Genomic DNA, 18,604 nt, shown 5'->3' with positions numbered 1-18,604 from the left:
TTAAAGCCCATCGTGTCTAAATAAAAGTTATGGTATGGTGCAGAGCTTTTCCAAAATAATGTTCTAGCTCGCTAAACGAATCACGGTTTTCGACGCCATTTTGACGAGTAGGCAAACGGGCTTGAAATAACAGTGTTTGTATGGAAATCCGACGTCAAATAATTTTCATAAAACATCACTTCTGAAAAATTCATGAATTGGAAACTTTTGGCATTACGAAAAGGATTTTAAGAAAAAAATTGGAGGGATGTAGCTGGGCCACATAGCGTCCAGTCGTGTTTTGAACTTTCCATACATTTCCCTGTATGTTTTTTCCCGCGAACTATTTTTAGTCGCAGTTCACGGCTGGTTCGCTTGACAGACAAATGTATGGAAAGTTCAAAACACGATTGGACGCTTTCTGGCACAGCTACATCCCTCCAATTTTTTTTCCTAAAGTCCTTTTCCTAGCGCTAAAAGTTTCCAATTCATGAATTTTTCAGAAGCGATGTTTTATGAAAGTAATTTGACATCTGATTTCCATACGAACACTGTCATTTCAAGCCTGTTTGCCTACTCGTCAAAATGGCGTCGAAAACCGTGATAAGGCCTCTCTATCACGGTAATGTACGTAGCCCGGTAAAGCAAAACGATTGTAGTGACACTACAAGAAAGAGCACCTTAAAAAGGCCATGTTTCAGAGTCTTACCTTTTGAGCCTGTCAATTCAAGTCTGACAACTTTGTAGACGTTTGTATGGAAACGGGCGAGTTTGTTCATACGCCTTCTCGTTAAATATTTGCTTTCTCCGGGACTGAACGATCAAGTGACGTTTCTACGGGATAGTTTATTCCGCTTAAAAATGTTACTAGAAGGATGATAAGATCTTTCTATCTGCCAAATTTTGATTTGGCGTCATTCGCTTTAATTTGTTAAAGTCTGATCTCGAATAAATCTTTCTTCCTCGTTAAATCCCTTAAACCAGGCCTTAAACCGAGTACTCCTTCCTTAACTTTTAGGCCAAACTTTTTCCTGAAGAAACATATAGTAAACATATGTTCAATCGCTAAGACGCCTACAAAAGGAAAAACGAAAGCGATGGGGATCGACAAGCCGTACTGATTGCTGGAAAATTTTGGGAAGACGGCCCCTATTAAATGATATAAAGAAACGCTTACTTTCTATACTGCAAAGCGTGTTTTTATAGCCAATTTGTCCACAATTTGATTCACTGACGAGCAGAAAATGTTATTTGTTGTTTGAAAATGTGATTACCAAAACCTAGGCGTTAACTGCGGTAATTAGTTCGCATTGATACCATGGATTGCTAGTTTCATGTAGACCCTTAAATATAAAGTAAAGTGGTGAGATGGGCCAATATCTTAGCCATAAGATTGCGTGACAACAGGGTGACAAATCGCGTGACAATTCTTGGATCTTGTTTGGTCATGCATGCAAGTTCATTAACACCTTCGGAAAAAGTGAATTGCACGAATGGAATAAACCGTCAAGTAGTCTACTTTTAAAAGTCTGAACAGCCGTGGTGATGTTTCTGTTGATTGGTAAGTATCGGGAAAAACTCACTGATTTTTAAAAATATCTTTTAATTAAGCGAACCGCTATCAAGTTCGGGAAATTGGCAAGTGCAGGTTTTAATAACCAAAGACGAGACCTTGCATATAGGTCTGTTTTTTGTTATTATTTTGCCATAACCTTGACAAGTTCTAGGTCCTTTACAAGTTTTAGGTCAGTGAAAAAGCGAACGTCCTTCCTGAGTAAAGGAATTGCTGTTCTTCAGCGATATTTGGTTTAGGTTTCACCGTCTGCTACATTAATTGTAATAATATCACCGGCCTTCCCTTTGTTTGTTTTGACATATTCAGTACTAACCAGTACCTGTAATCTGCTGTAATAAGCTGTATAAATTACGAACGAGTACGTTTCGTATTATTTTTTTGTTGAAATGTTCAAGTTGACACGAGGCCCTGCCAGGGTAAATTCCGACAAGCGACATGGCCCAAAAAGTAGCGACAGCGCATGACATAAATTCGCGACAAAAGACAACTTTTCTCGACAAAACTCCGACAGTAACAATAAGACCGAGAATTAACGACAAAGAACGGTGATTTCATATGTTTTTAAACTAATTTTAGTGTGATGTAAAGGGGAAAGTTTGACCAATAACAATAAAGACAAAAATTTTCTCTAAATTCTGGTGTGCGCGCGGTGTGAGCGCATCATCCGGCAGTGCACGCAGAGCCGAAGTCACGCGAGCAAATAACTATGTCACGTCATGGTTTTATAACAGACCTTTTCACAGGGTAAGCGTGTGTGGGTCTGAGGTGATAAAGAACCTCGGCTCGCGATCTATTTTCCGCATCATGCACCGTTTTTCCTAACCTTAAATTCCGACAAGGACAAACTATTTCATTAAATTTCCGACCGCGACATGAAGCACTGACAAATTAAACACCGACACGGGACATTTTAAAATTCAGACAAGCGACACAGCCCCCCCCCCCCCCCCCCCTGGCAGGGCCTCTGACATTGTCAGTCAATTACAAAGCCAGAAGATTAAAGTCCACGCTCTATAGCTTCTTGTTTATAACTTTATCCAGTGGTTATAGTTTTCAGATCTTTTCAGTGATTTATTAGTGAAGTTTCTGACGTTATGTCACGTCTAATATTGTGCCCACCCACCATGCATCAGGTTGTTGAAACAAAGAGTTCTTTTGTTTTCATTGTTGCCAAATTTAAGTAGTCCGGAATATTCTGCTCTCTTTCTTTTCTCTTTTACATCAGAGCAGAATTATATGTACAGCTGTTGCAGGTGGGTGGTGGCCGGGGGGATAACACATTCAGGTATTCATATTCATGCCTTCTGCTCTAAGGTCCATGGAAGGCATTTTGTTTTGCAACCCCCATCTCCCCAAGCCTCCCACGCAGTCGTTTTTAGGGGACTCGTATTACCTCCTCCCTTGTGGGGATGAAGTAATAAAAATGACTGCGTGGGAGGTTACATCTCCCCAGGAAATTCCAGTTTAGCTTCAATGGTGTGGGTATGGATTTTTTCTCGAACTGCACTTTTGAATTTCCAGTGACCTCAGCTTCCATGCATCAGGTTATCTCTGATGGCTAGGAGCAAAGGGGGACAGGAATAGGGAGGGGGGAATGCTCCACAATTGCACATCAATGATTGGACGATAGTAAAAGGGATTTCAATGAGTCCCAAAAGCTCTGTAAAACTTTCTTCTAAATTTATTTAGGTGTTGAAGAATATTTTCTGTTATTAAAGAAAATGTTTCTTTTGTGTATAATTAGGTTTATATTTGCTGTTCAAGGCACTTGCTGCTCAAGGTATTTGTAATTATTACTGTCCTTAATTTTTAAATTAGCCACCTAAAAAACTGACACTTTGAAATTTAAAGAAATGTTCTCGTTTTTGATTGGTTTACAAACTACCAAAGTCAGCCACTCCTTTGTTGTTAACGTGACCTGTGATTGGCTGATCAATGTTGGGTGGCCCTGGTTGAGTTTGTTGCACTGTAACAGGCCAAGCTGTTTAACATATATTGAACAAAAAATTGTACCTCTTGCCAAAGGTGGAAGATTTATCCCCTAGCTATATGTTATTGGTACTACAGAACTTATATTCACAGCAATCAGTTTGTGTCCTAATTTGTCCAAGGAATTTCTCCTCAGGTTTGTTACCCATTTTTAAATACTATGTAGACTCAAATTATTGCTTTTAGACACTTTGCAACCTTTAAAACACTAAAATTTTGCTAGCTTTTGCGTGGACATTAATTTTTGGTTGAGTCCTTTACTTTCTTGGTGGGCTGGCAAATACAGATGTGCTAAAAATTAAAGTTACTTTCATCTATATGGCTTTACGTTTCTGCCTGCTGGTTATATTCAAAATTCAGAAGTAATCGAATTATGTTTTTGGGATGGAAGCTCAACAGCTGAACACCATCTTTTGACCACTGATATGTCATCTAAAAGGATCTAAAGGAATGGCCTGGGGGCCCTGCCCCCTTATTTTTTGGACCAAAGTTGAGGCCTGCAGGGCTGAAGAGGCCAAGATTCTGGGAGAGGGACTCTCATGTGAAAGGGGCGGGGATGCCCATCGTCTCGCTGAGGGGTGTAAATTTAGGATTTTGGTCTCACTTAATGGTGTTCTGGGCAAAACACCATTGTATTTAGCTGTGAAGATCTTGTTTAGGGTTGTATGTGAAAAGTCACTGTATTTTTTATTTTTCTGTGTTTTAAAATGGTCTCTTTTAGGGGTCAAAAAGGCTTGGGCCACATCCAGATTGGTCTCCTTAAGGGATTTTTTTTAATTCAAAATTTCATCCCTGCCCCTTTCATATGAGAGTTCAATCCCCCCCCCCCCCCCCAGGGGGAAGAGATTAGCAAGTCTCGATGTTTGAAAACAGGCCCATCCCACTAAATACTTGAAGGTCTGGATCTGCCACTGATCACGGTATTGATGCACCCCCCCCCCCCCCCCGCCACTTTAAAAACATATTTAAGGGAAAAGTACCCCTCCCCGGGTCTATGGGGTGAGAAGGGGTACCAGCTAGGGTAAGACTGTTATACTGTAGCTACCTTACATGTGTAGACCCATTTAAACTACAGCATGTGCACTGCATGGATCCTCCATTTTTAATTGTAAAATTATTACTTCAGAGTGAGTTAAGTATAGTATCATGAGTAAAAAAAAATCAAAGGTGCATGACTGCACTTGATTATTGAATTATTGATCTCATATAATTATTCCATTTTTATGGCCAGGATTTGCTTGAAACTATGCATTTCCAGTTCATTACTTATCACAATTTATTATAGTTTCTGACTGCATGAGTGGAATGATTGCATTGGAGTTAGACTGCAAACAAAAAAATCTCTTGTAAACTAAAGGTGGACATCTTCCCAGGCTATTAAGGGCCGGGGATATCTTTCCAAGCCTTAATGATGTTCCTGCCCCAAACACACATTTTAGTAACAAATTACATTTCTACAGTGGGCATCTCAATGTGAATGCACTAATTAATAACAATTGAATATACACATGTAATTGTACTTAAAAATTTATATTTCTATTTCTCAGGCTGCAGTGCTAACCAGCAATCATTAGTCAACCTAATAGCTGTCGAAGATGAGGAACGCTTACCAAATGGTTCTTCAGTTCTGCCTGTGAACGCTACTTGCCAATGGAACATCACAGCCCCTGTTGGGAAGGTGGTCAGGATTAAGCTCCTTGTTGTATATTTTTCTGGCTTCTGTAGTGATGAACACTTTATGATCCATGATGGACCAAACAATTCAAGCAACATCATTGCACAGTACTGCAATGGCACCCCGCCTTGGTTTACTTATTTCATTTCCAGTGGCCGTAGTTTGTTTTTGGAGGCAAAGACGGGACACAGAAGTTCACCGCCATCTATCATGATTGTGGGTTACCACATGCTAGATTTTCAAGGTAATTCACTGTTCTTGTATCAACAGATAAAGAATGGTTCTATTACTGTATCAAGGTATAAGTGCTGCAAAGTGATGGTAACCAGTGCCAGCTACCTTATAAATTATTTAAAGGGAACCTCTGCTCTGAAAACAAATGGACGGTAAATTGTTGGAAATAGTGTCTAAATAATTTCTAAATTTTAGTTTAAGAAGTAATGTATCAAACAGGAGGAAGTGTGTTTCGTCAGATATCCAAACACTGAGAAGTAGGTTGAAAAAACGAGGCGCAGCCGAGTTTTTTTAAACGACTTTGAGGTGTTTGGATATCTGATGAAACACACTTTCGAGTGTTTGATATGGCTTCTCAAATGATCAATAATTCTTGGAGAAATTCAAGGCTAAAGTTGGCAAAATTTTATGGTAATTAGGATCACATATCCAAACCACGGTCACGGTAGTGATTTTCTTTGTTTTCTCTTGATGAATTATTAATGAGTTTGAGAAGTAGAAATAACATTCAAGTGTGCTTAAAATTAAATATGATTGTTGCCTATTTTTGCTTTTAAGTTTAATAAAAAGTGGGGTTTGCATGACCACCAAGCTTGTATTTTAGTTATTACCACTTAAAGGTAAAATAAGGGGTGTTTTTAACAGGTTATACTGTTGCTATGGTAACCTATTATGTCAAGAAAATGACCGTAACTTGTTCACATTAAATTTTAAGGCATGTTTTTGATGCCATTATTGTTTTATCAACTGATAAAGAATGGTTCTATTAAACGTGAAGGAAACCAGTGCCAAAAACCTTAAGCTATGTAAAATAATGTAAAAGTGACTGATCGAGGTAATGCACGTATCAGCGGCCAGCCCGGGGGGGCCGACCCCCGGGCAACCCCAGGGGAACCAACGGGCTTGGTAGGGGATTTGCAGCAAAAATTTGCCCTAAAGACAGGGGCATTAGTCAGAGTGCTTTCGCCTTTTTGGCAAAACTTCCCGGGGATCTACCCACGGGATTTGCTAATGCTCTGCTGTCACGAGGTCCAGCGCCAATTATTCCGTGGCGTGGCAAAACCCCCGGGGATCCACCCACGGGATTTGCGCATCGTCTGCTGTCACGATGTTCAGCGGTAAATTCATCGGGTGAGCGCTCGACTGCATTTCGAAGTCTACGCTTTCTGAGTAGCCTGCGAAAAGCAGACGTATTTCCGGTCGTCGCTTCTCTCTTTCGGAGGGAGAGAAGCGAAGACTGGAAATACGTCTGCTGTTCGCAGGCTACTTTCTGAGGTGAGTAAATTTTATTATCATTCAAATTTGCAAGCATAATTCATCCATCCTCCACTGAAAACTAGAGGAAACAAATTAACATTTCTTGAAAACTATTTTAAGATGAAAACTTTTCTGATATTGTGCTTTTAAGAACCTATAGAATTGAGCAAATTGTGACAACACATGCAGTTGGAACGCGATGTGTTTACTAAACGTTCTGTTCCACAGATCATGGACTGGATAGAATTCTTCAAGGAATCCGGGCTTGACGACGAACGCGGGAAAGTTAAGAAGCTGTTAAAGACATAAATTGAGGAATTCAATCTTAGCAATAAACTGCTGTTTAAACTTTATTTTGAAGTTGTTACTGACTTCCCGAGTACTAGAATGATCAGAGGAAAATATCAAAACCTTTGGAGAACGTCTCTATTTTTATTTAGAACACGGCATTGCCCCATTTTAGCCCCGGGGGCGGGGATATTTGTTTCAAGATTTTAGCTCTACCCCAGGGGTTTTAACAAGCATTTGTGAGGGCAGCCTTTGCAAATACCCCCTGGGTGCCCTGGGGTCGGCCCCCCGGGCTGCCCACTGATACGTGCATAAGGCTGAGACTTCGGGGTCTCACGGCATGGCATATTCTTTTTTCTTGACAATCCACTTTTGTGAACGTGTTTGAAAATCGCCGTTTTACGTTAGCGTTTCCGATCGTTTAGGGGCGGACACTGGGCAGGGCTTGGGGAAAAAGCGCGAAAGGGCGGGCCTCTTGCAAGGAAAAGGGGTTTAATTAAATATGGACGGGACTTCAGAAATATTCGCGTACTTACGTACACATATTTTCAGATTGCTCTACAAACAGCACCTTAGATGCCCTGGAGTCACCCACAGAAAGGAACTTTTCCAGCCCATATTACCCTGTTGGCTTTCCCATGAACATCACTTGTGGATGGTATATCACTGCTCCAGAGAATCATACTATCAAGGTTGAGATTACATCGAAGTTAAGCAGCTCGTCTTCTTCAAAGGACAGCGTGGAGGTTTATAATGTGGATGGCTCTGAACTTAGTGCTATCAGCCTTGATTTCGATAATTCGAAAAAAACAGATACCATATATTCCAAGTTCCGTAAACTGTACGTATTGTTTAAAAGCGACGATCAACCTCAGACGAATCCTTCGGAGGAGGGGATTATTGTTTCCTATACAGCTATGAAGATAGGTAAGCCAGATCACATTAGTTCCTCTTATAATTGTTCAGGCTGGGACAATTCTTTTAGATTAAGAGTAGTCACAAAGTAACTGCTCACGGTAAGGCCGATATTGCAGTATACCCCCTGGGGGACGGGGGAGGACTCTCATATGAAAGGGGCGGGGATGCTCGTCGTCTCGCCTAGGGGTGTAATTTTCAGGTTTTGGTCTCACTTAGGGTGTTCTGGGCAAAACGCCATTATATTTAGCCGGGAAGGTCTCGTTTAGGATTGCACGCGAAAAGTTACTATCAGTTTTTATTTTTCTGTGTTTTAGGGGGTCAAAAAAGTTTTGGCCATCCCCAGATTGATCTCCTTTAGGGGTTTAATTCAAAATTTCGGCCGAGTATCCCATCCCCGCCCCTTTCATATGAGAGTCCCTCCCCCGGGAGTATACCAGGTGAATTCTTCTTGCTTGTTCCGTTTGCTCGAGAATCCGCTTTTGGGATGTTTATGAAAAGCGCCGTTTTCATTAGCGTTTCTGATCGTTTTAGAGTGGCCAGAGCAGGTCTACGGAAAAACGCACGGAAGGGCGCGCATCTTGAAAGAAAACGGATTAATGCGGACCGGATTTCGATTCAGAAACATTCTCAGTTGTACATGATTTTTCAGATTGCTCTGCGAACAGCACCTTAGATGCCCCGGAGTCACCCACAGAAAGGAACTTTTCCAGCCCATACTACCCTCATGGCTTTCCCATAAACATCACTTGTGGTTGGTATATCACGGCTCCAGAGAATCATGCTATCAAGGTTGAGATTACATCGAGGTTAAGCAGCTCGTCTTCTTCGAAGGACAGCGTAGAGGTTTATGATGTGGATGGCTCCGAGCTTAGTGCTATCAGCCTTGATTTCAATAATTTGAAAAACGCAGACACTGTATATTCCAAGTTTCGTAAAGTGTACGTCTTGTTTAAGAGTGACGATCAACCTTCTTCGGGAGAGGGCATTTTTGTTTCCTATACAGCTATCAAGATAGGTAAGCCAGATCACATTAGTTCCTCCTGCGATTGTTTAGTGAACGTTCTTTTAGACTACATGCAAGTTGTACTGTAGTTGTCCTTTACTTTTTGTAGAGAAAGTAAAGGTGTTGTTACACGGGAATGTAACATCTACGTTAGGGTTGTTATCGTGTAACGCAAGTGTAACACTTGTAAGGTTGAGATTTGAAAGAAAGCTATGATATTGCAGTAAGTATCAAATTTCTCTTTAACCCCAAAAGAAGAGTTCTTGAATGCCGAGAAAATGGCCAGTCGAAGAATAACATGGGTAGTGTGGCTGGGTAAAATGACTTAGAAAATGAAGCGCGCCTTACGTGCTGACATCAGCTCTTAACATTCACTGGTTAAACAAGCATTTCCACGCGATTATCATCATTTTTTATCACCGCAAACGTGGTGCAAAATACTTTACGCATTTCTATGGGAATCCGACACGTAATTTGGGTACAGATTGATTTTGGAGATATTGAAAAGCGCAGAACTGGAAGGTACTAGACAAAAAAAATGTCGACCAAAATTTCAATTTAGAAGTGCATGCTTGGTGAAAAGTGAGTATTCGCATCGGTAAAGTGTGCATAACATTGCAGACAAATTTAGGAGTTCTGAGTTGATTATTTGACTCCTGTCAAATATTTAGGAAATCCTGTCAAATGATCAGTAAAATCTTGGCCAGATATATTCAATTTAAAGGGCTTGTACATTGATTCATATATCTCTCACGTCGATCCCAGATAAAAATGGCGGCTAGTTCGCACGAAAAAACTTGTTTGCAAGGTGTTGTATCAATGCATAAAAATTGACATCACTGTTTGTTTTAACTTTTAGCGAGCTCCTGTTTGTCGTCCAACACGGAAGACCAAAACAGGAACATTATACCAAAAGACCCCTCCGGTATCATCAAAACCCCTGGGTATCCTTTAACTTACCCCTTGTCTTTAACCGCCCAATGCATCTGGAAGATAATAGCTCCGAAGGGGCAAGTAATACGGTTGGATTTCTCGTCGTTCCGTATGGGGATGCACTGCTGTCTTGAAATAGAACTACACAGCATCAATAAGAAAAGCCCGTTGGATCTTTTCGAGTGCAACACAAAGCCATCGTTCACTGTGTACTCAACAGGAAGGGAACTCGGCTTAAAATTAAAGACATACTATGGAGCTACTCCTGGTCCAGGATTCATTGCAAACTACACATTTGTGCCTGCAGGTGAGAATATAGGTTTTGATCGTTTCAGTACTGCTGTAAAAGTTTTATTACCCCCCCCCCCCCCTCCCCCTCAACTTTCCAACCACCTCCACCACCAACGCTATGAAAAGCTCTTGGAAAGAGGTTTTGAATATTGGGTCCAAAGAGGGCAACTTTCTGCATGAATTGCATCAATTGATAGGTTTAGGAGACAACATGTTTACTAACACGCGTTTTTTTGGTATTATTTTCAAGGCTCTTCATCCGGGACTTGCATTCTCAAAAACAACACCAGCGTGCACATGTCTGGCGAAGGAAGAAGTTTTGCAACCCAGAGTTTTCCATACCCGGGGATAGGAACATGTAGTTGGAATATCACCGTATCCCCGGGAAAGTTTGTAAGAGTCACCTTTTGGAAATTCAGAGGATTATGCGACAAGAACTATTTGGAAGTTTTTGATGTGACAAACTCTACAAACACGTCTCTGACGGGGAAGTTCTGCGACGAAAAAGTTGTTTTCTCCAAAAGAAGCAATGTACAAATTAAGTACTCTGCGAATAAGGGAGTTACCCAAGGGGGTTTCATAGCCTCGTACGAAGCACTTGACGCCGTTCCCGCGAGTTACTCTTGCTCTAATCGAGGTTACGTCTCCGCTCTGACGGGCACGTTTGGAGAATTTGCAAGCTCTGATTATCCCCTAGCCTATCCTAATGACGCCAAGTGTTCGTGGGACCTACAAGTCTCCGGCGCTAGTCTTGTCCAGTTAACGTTCCATTCATTCGACCTACAGCAATCGCAAGACTGTAAGGCGGACTACGTAGAAATTAAGCAAGGAAAATACCGATCGAAATTGCAGGTGATTGGCAAATTTTGCGGCTCCTCGCTTCCTGCGTCTCTTCAATCAAACTATTCAAAGGTGTTCGTGGATTTTGTGGCCGACAGCTCCGGTCGATACCCAGGATTTCACGCAAGCTTCAAGGCGCTTCCAAACCGTAAGTTGGTATTACAATGAACAAGTGCAAGGTAAAGGTGTAGGAATGTTGTTAACATTGAAGAGAACGACTGTACAATATTTTTATAGGTGGACGAAACAATTTTCGAAATTACATATATTTTGAAAGACAAATGACAACTAAATTTGCGCGAACGGGAATGATGAATGGTAAGCAATCGAGCTATTGGATCAAACATTTCAGTGGACCACTTTGGTAAGCAATTGGCTCGCGCTATGAAGTCTATTTTGTTTTTGGTTTTTCGCGTGTACTGGAAATTCGACATTCGAATCTGGATTTTGTGTAAAAAATGGTCGGATTTAAGCGTTTGTAAAAGGCTTCCTTCCTTTTTTTTCTTCTTTCTTCATTCCAGCGGCCATGGGACCGTGCAAACTCCAGGGGGTGGACAATGTTATTCCTCTGACTGGTAAAACAGGAAATCTCTACTCTCCACTGTATCCGCAGACCTATCCTCCAAACGTGACGTGCACGTGGGTGATAACAGTGCCTGAGGGACACTTCGTTAAGCTTAGAATAACGTCTTTCCACCTGGAATACATTTGCAATGGTCCTTCTCTTCAGATCCGAGATGGTCAGAGTGAATCGAGCGATTTGCTGAAGTCCTTCTGTGGACGCAAGTTTGAATCTTCGGTATTTTCAAGTAGTCGCCATCTTTGGGTTCGTTTCCAAACTCCAACGGATAAAGATCTCTCTGGAACTGGATTTAATGCTTTGTTTGAAGCTGTCAGCCGACGTAAGGCTTTCTGTTTCATCATTTAGCTAACAATTTTTCACCAAAGTGGAGGTTATATGTGATGGATATTTACCGAGCGGCGAAGCGGCGAGGTAAATATCCATCACTTTCATTGACACTGAGGTGAATAATCGTTTTAGTGTATACCACACAAGCTGAATAAGAAGTGGACCAAAAATTACTTTATTTTTGACAATATACCGACAAATGGCGGAAATTTTAAATCTCGCGCGCCGCGCGGTAAGTGATTTCTTATTGTAGAAAGTTCCGTCTCGCTTTCTTGCAGACAAATAAAACTTCTGGAGGCACTTGTTTATTATTAGTTTCTCAAGTGTCTTTTCTTCGATTGTTGTGTGAAATGTGCCCTGTGTTGAAACCATACTGCAAAACATTAGATGTTTCATTGTTTACATTGTAGTTATAGTGCTCGACAGTTTTCGTAAACAATGCATTGTATCTTTATTTTTCGCCCTAGAATATGAGGATTATCCAAAATTTGTTGCCATTTTAATATCTTTTGTAATAGCCGTATCTTTTATCGAGATATTTTCGTCTTAAGTCACCGTAGCGAAACGAGAAGCCTTCTTGTTTCTGTTCGGTTGCTCGGAGGTGAATAGTACTTGGCTAATCACCTCCGAGCTAGCCAATAAGCGCGCGCGAAAAGCACTACTCACTTGTGTGGTATATAATAATACTTGATACTCAATTATTTCGAAAATAGAAGGAAACTCTTAATCCAGGTGTTCCAGTTCTAATTGTGATCAATTGTGCCTGGATGGCCTGTGATATGTTGGCTCAAGGGCCTTTTCAAATATGTACAGTTTAAATTTGGGCTGTCTGACTTGCACTAAATTTGGAGTCATAATTGCGCTGAATTAGTTTACACTTTTGATTTGATTTTTGTGTACTGCGTTTATGCTTGCGTTCACAATCAGTTGCACTTTGGATTTACACTGAATTGCATTTCATTTTGATTATATACTGAGTTTTGTTGTAATTTCCTTTCACACGGAATTACGTTTCGTTTTAAAATGTCACTGGGCTGTGTTCCACTTTCACTTTCTCTACCCATTGGATCAGGCTGCTGTCACTGAGAACTAATTTGAACTGCACTTAGTCTACTCACACTTGCCTAAACATGAACGTCTTACCGAGGTTCATTCGAATACAAAATAAGTTGGTAGGCTATAACTGGGGAACATTACTGCCCACAGCCTATGCTCCGGGCAAATCCCGGGGGCCTAAGTAAGAATCGTTAGAAAATCAAAATTCATTTTGTTTTTCAGTACCAGCTTCATTCTCTTGCACTGAAAATAACCGCATTGTCAAATTGAAGGCGGACTCTGGGACCCTGGCCAGCTACAACTTTCCTCTGTCGTACGATACGAACATTGAGTGCATCTGGGTCATCTACGTGGACATAGATTACAAAATTAAACTTTCATTTGAGTTCTTCAATCTTTCCCGCTCTAGTGATTGTTCTGAAGATTACGTTGAGGTACGCAATGGTCAATTTTCTTCAAGCGATCTCTTGGGAAAGTTCTGTGGATCAGAGAAACCTGAATCGATAACTTCATCTGACTGGGATTTACGGATTGTGTTTAAGTCGAGTGGTAAAACGAAATATCCAGGATTTAAAGCCAGCTACGAAACAAAGAGTAAGTATGAAGAAATTGAATTTCGTTGGTAAAAGAAAGGTTTCGTTGACAGAGATTATGAAAACGAGTGACTCCCTGATTGATTGATTGATTGATTGATTGATTGATTGATTGATTGATTGATTGATTGATTAATTGATGGCTTGCTTGTTGGTGGGTAGGTTGTTTGCTTGATAGACTGATTGGTAGATTGGCAGATTGGTTGACCATGTGACCGACTAACCAGCAGCCCGTATCGGCAGTGACCAATAACGAGATTGGCCAACTGACCTACTAGTTGTTGGGTGTGCACATGACTTGCTCTTGACGGGGGAATGAACCGATCGAGTCGGACAGACCAAAAGTCAATACAGATTAAAAAATTACTCGACTAAGCGTACGACTGACATTACCAAAGTTTCAAATGACAAGCAGTCCGAACGATCCGTGCACCATCTGGCTGGTGTGGTCGGTAAACAGATTGACAACAGAACGACTGTCTAACGAATTGTTCAGACAAAGAGACAGACCAAGAAAAGGAGACATCGCCTTGTTGATCGATCGACCGACCTACTTTTTAAAGCACCCCCTGTCTGACCAAACACTTAGTCACGTGAGGTACGCACTAATTAATTTTACGACCTTTAGTGATATTTGATAAAAGAGAAATAGCATGGAGCTGATGAGTAATCCGTTTTGTGTAAAACACTCACGCAAAACCAATCGAACTGACCTGGTTTTCTTGGTTTCCTTTTTTCTCAGGGGGAACAACCGCCATTTTGAAAATCGTGGGGATTGTCCTTGGCGTTCTTTCTGCAGTGTGTGCTTTAATTGGAGGCTGCTGTAAGTACCACAAGTCACGTGATGATAATGAGCCAACAGTCCAAGGCTCGGAGAACGGGGATGCTGGGGCCGAGAATCTTGCCTTGAAAGAGCAAACAACCAAAATGTAGATTGAAAATGGAAATAAGGGAGAACCTCTCTTACGAGAGCTCTGAAGTGTCGAGGAAGGTGCTCATCTTGGAAAAATATTCGCTTATTCGTCTGAAACATAGTGATTTGACAAAAAAATTCAAACGTGATTTTCAGTTTTTAGGGGTTATTACTCAGGGAGGGTTGACTATTGATAGTTTCAGCAATATGTAATATACGCATTTGTGACAAAGAATTTTTCACACATTTAGTCCACAACACCACAGTACTGGACTGCGAGCAGTCACACTTTTTTTCTCAGATCACGCACGCGCAAAGTGACCGTAAAATTATGCAAATAAAAAAGTGAACGAGCAGGGATTGGAGAGAGGGGGAAAAGTACATCGCGCGCTACAGAAATTAGGACAAGAAAGAGACTGCTCGCAATCTACCACAGTATTGGACTGCGACCACAAAAGACCCTTCTTCAAAATGGCGGCAACAGATTTGAATAAGTTAAAATTGAAGTGAATGAAAAACTGATACCAGCACTGGAAAGAGCACTTTACTTTAGAGTTAAAACTTGCAAAGTTTCAACATATTAGGTGTTATATCAGCTTGGGAAATGAAAGATGAAATTTGACAAATTTACATACGTTTGTATGACTGGGGGTATAGGTCATACCCCCAGTCATACAAACGTCTGTAAATTTTTCATTTTTCAACTTACATTCTCTCAGCTGATATTACACCTGATATGCTGAACTTTGCATGGTTACTAAAGTAAAAGTGCTCTTTCCAGTGCTGGTATACGTTTTTAATTTAACTTATTTGAATTTTCGGCCGCCATTTTGGAGAAGGGCCTATTGGAACTTTCTATACAAAGAGGTATACTTTATCAAACGCCTAACACCTTCTCTCAACAATGGATTGAACTCTAGCAGAGAACTTTGCCTTTTCTCATGAGTATACTTTTCGTTCGCTTTCTGATCGTTATTAGGGACCTTAAGCAGAGACGACGACGACGCCGACGGAAACGGAACTTAAAAAATTACCTTCGCGTCTTCTGAATAAATTTGCGGGGATTTACACTCTCTCAGTTTGTGTAATGTGGCTGAACTATCGAGGAGCTAACGTCGTAGGGGTGCCTTTAAAGTTCAGAAAGAGAAAGGAAAATTAATCATCATGCGTTCACGTTCTCCATAAAACCTTAAATTTGGTCATTTCACGTTGTTGTTTTGCAGAGGACGGCAAATAAATGAACCAAAGCACGAGCACGTGCAGAGTCAGTGTTTTGCTAATTAAAACTATTGTTTTCTGACGTTCTCGTTGGCGTCGTCGTGGTCGTTGCTCAAGGTTCATATTAACACACTATTTAAGACCTAACTCGTATGCATATTTTTAGTTTGATGATGGTATATTTGATAACGAAATAGGACTTTTTCCAACTTGGTTTTTCTCAATTGTTGTCTAAATATTTTGACACAATGAACATACTCTGATTCTTTTTCATTCTCTGATGTACGTTTGACTATCTTTGTGAAAAGTTAGTAGCAACGTCATTGAGAAACCCTGGAACAGTTTCTTTCAAAAAGAAAACGTTCGTTAATTGACTGCCGGTAAATATACCATAATAACCTACGTCATTTGCTTTTGATCAATATTCTTATATGAGTATGATCCCGGTGGTGAAGTTGTACCAGTGAAGATCTATTAAATTGAAATGGGGCGTGTAAGCTGCTTGTTACTGACACAAGTGTCATTTCAAGACATGAATGCTTCTCGGCCTTTACATCTTGTTTCAACGAGCCAACTTATAGTTCGCTACATTTATGATCAGCCTTTGGCCAACGACTGCTCCAACACTGCGCACGAGGAAACCTCTGGTATCCAGGATGGGGATTTCTGGACAAGTCTTCAAAGTTGTCGAAATTCTTTCGTCTCAGCTTCTAAATTTCAAGAACAGGCTATAATACACAGAATACTAAACCAAATTGTCCGGAAGGCCTTGGAATCGAAGTCTCTTTTTTTCTCCTGATAAACAGTTGGGCTACATATTCGTCGAGGAAATTCCCTTCTATCTCCTGCAGCATTCACAGCTTCTCCTCAGGTTTTCATACCAAATCCCCAAGTTCCTTTTTGTTGTCCTTCTCCTTGTTTCACGGGTGACCACCCTCTTTTGGTCCTTTTTGTTCTTCCTTCACGAATCCAAGTGAAAGCAATGCCGGTAGGTTAACATTGTACGCCATCCTAAAACATGTCCCACCCATGTGCACCTTCTTATTTTCACCATATAACAAGAGTGCGGTACTGTAAATCCCGTTATACAACAGTGGCGCGGTACTATAAATCCCGTTATATGACAGGTTCGCGGTACTTTAAGTGACCCTTAAGTTTAAAATAGGTACGCGGTGCGTACCTATGATCTCTGGATACCGTGGCGTTTGTGATCGGTAAGAGGTGTCGGTGGAGGCATTTTTGCGGGTCGTAAGGACACCTAAATGTCTTAACTCTACCTTCTCCTCTCTTAAGTCTAAACTACCAAGTCTGTTCCCTTCCTCTGTTGAGCATTTGGAACATCTCTTGTGTTGGAATTGCCGCTATTCTATGTAAAGGGATCACTTGTTGCCAGAGTTACCTCTATGACATCAGAACTAGCCATAAAGTATTACCCAACAACTGACTTGTTTTTAGGTGTTTTTAGTTGTCCATATGATCAGATACATTTTTTTGGAATCTTCCATCATTCCATAATAATTTTTTAAAACTGTAGCTAGTAAGATTTGGCTTTGTGTAAACATCCCCCCCCCATCCCCCATCCCCCATCCCTGGAAGGAAGTAGCCCCTACATTAGCTATATAGGTATGTGAGGCTCCAAAGGGTAGGTAGGTAGGTCGGTATTTAGGTAGGTAACTTTATTTATACACGGTATCAATTCATATTTACACGCTCCTTCATCGAGCCATGGTTTTTAAACGACAATAAATTAATTTCTCAACTAATTAAATTATCTAACTAAATTAATTAACTGTACAAGATTGTACTAAAAGCTATAAAAACTATCCTTTAATAACTATCACTTTTGAGCCGTTTTGTTTTGAAATAGAAATTCATTTCAAGTTTTGTAGGTATACTGGAATTTTTACTTGGTTTCTCGTTCAAGACAAGAGCTTGAAATAGGATGACCAAGAGATGACATGACATAGTGTGGGTTGGATATTGTAACTGAATGCAAGACACCATATAGGTAACAGCTACATCTTAATTTATGTTGCTTATATTTGAGTATTTATTCAAACATTAATTAACGTTTAATACCAACTGCGACAATCTTTTCAAACATTATTTCGTGAACGTGTAAATAATGTTATTACAATGTATAAACAGACCAGGTTCACTAAATGTTGAAAAAATAAATGACACATCGTTTGAAAGAACTGAGTACAACTTGACTGAACACAGGCAAAAATCATTTATGAAAGTCTTACCATTCGAACAATATGGAAACGAGACAGCGTCCTTAGCAACCGACAGTCTGGCCACAGTTTTGCCCAGCAATGGGAAATATCTGGCAAAAAGTACTTCAAGAAGCTGCGTCAATTAATTCAGAGAAATGGCTTTTAGATGGAAGAAAAGATGCCCCATGCTGCATGGTCAAATTCTAAATAATAACAACATTCAGTAGTAAAAATCGTGTTACATTCACGAATGTTTTCTGTAGGTTGTACATTTACCTAAGTCCTCCATTAATCCCCCGGGTAGGCCTAATAACGGGGAAGGGGTTAATAGAGAGGAGGGCTTATTTAATTTGGCGAAATGCAGTACAATAGCAAAACAAACTAAAGGGGAAAAAAACAGACAAGAGTTACGGTAAATTAAAATTAGTGTGGAATGAGACGTCTAAAGTTTCAAGCGAAGGCCAATTGTGACGTTCTTCGAAGATCAAGAGCAAATGATCGGTGTTCCAAACTTCCACTACGTGAATAAACCGTACGTACTGTAGTCGGTGCACATTGGGATTAAGTACCGCAATACAATCTGCTTTTTATTATTTTTGTTGTCAAAGAAAAGAAAGGGGCGGAGGTGGGGGGGGGGGGAGAGGGGGGTGGTGGTGGTTTAAACGGGAGGGGGCTCATTGTTCCAGATAACTCAGATAAGTCAAGGTGCAGA

The 18,604-nt window shown here is 40.6% G+C and overlaps 1 protein-coding gene across 2 annotated transcripts in view; it reads left to right on the top strand.

Annotated features, from left to right (window-relative positions):
- The window catches only part of LOC146471595 (cubilin-like), a 46,631-nt gene extending 30,744 nt beyond the window's left edge, over positions 1-15,887 (top strand). The window contains exons 1-10 of one of the 2 annotated variants that reach the window (XM_085120097.1): positions 1,423-1,540; positions 3,300-3,335; positions 5,092-5,463; positions 7,551-7,925; positions 8,566-8,931; positions 9,779-10,159; positions 10,394-11,131; positions 11,505-11,885; positions 13,172-13,543; positions 14,285-15,887. In XM_085120097.1, the coding sequence (XP_084976223.1) occupies positions 1,525-1,540; positions 3,300-3,335; positions 5,092-5,463; positions 7,551-7,925; positions 8,566-8,931; positions 9,779-10,159; positions 10,394-11,131; positions 11,505-11,885; positions 13,172-13,543; positions 14,285-14,475 (3,228 nt within the window). In that variant the 5' untranslated portion in view covers positions 1,423-1,524 and the 3' untranslated portion in view covers positions 14,476-15,887. Of the gene's footprint in view, positions 1-1,422; positions 1,541-3,299; positions 3,336-5,091; positions 5,464-7,550; positions 7,926-8,565; positions 8,932-9,778; positions 10,160-10,393; positions 11,132-11,504; positions 11,886-13,171; positions 13,544-14,284 lie in introns of those variants that run through there. The other variant, XM_085120098.1, reaches the window with a different exon arrangement.
- Positions 15,888-18,604: the final 2,717 nt, after the last annotated feature.

This window comes from Pavona decussata, unplaced genomic scaffold (assembly GCF_977016875.1).
Source record: "Pavona decussata unplaced genomic scaffold, jaPavDecu1.1 SCAFFOLD_102, whole genome shotgun sequence".
Taxonomy (NCBI): Eukaryota; Metazoa; Cnidaria; class Anthozoa; order Scleractinia; family Agariciidae; genus Pavona; species Pavona decussata.
This window is presented reverse-complemented; position numbering and strand designations above follow the sequence as displayed.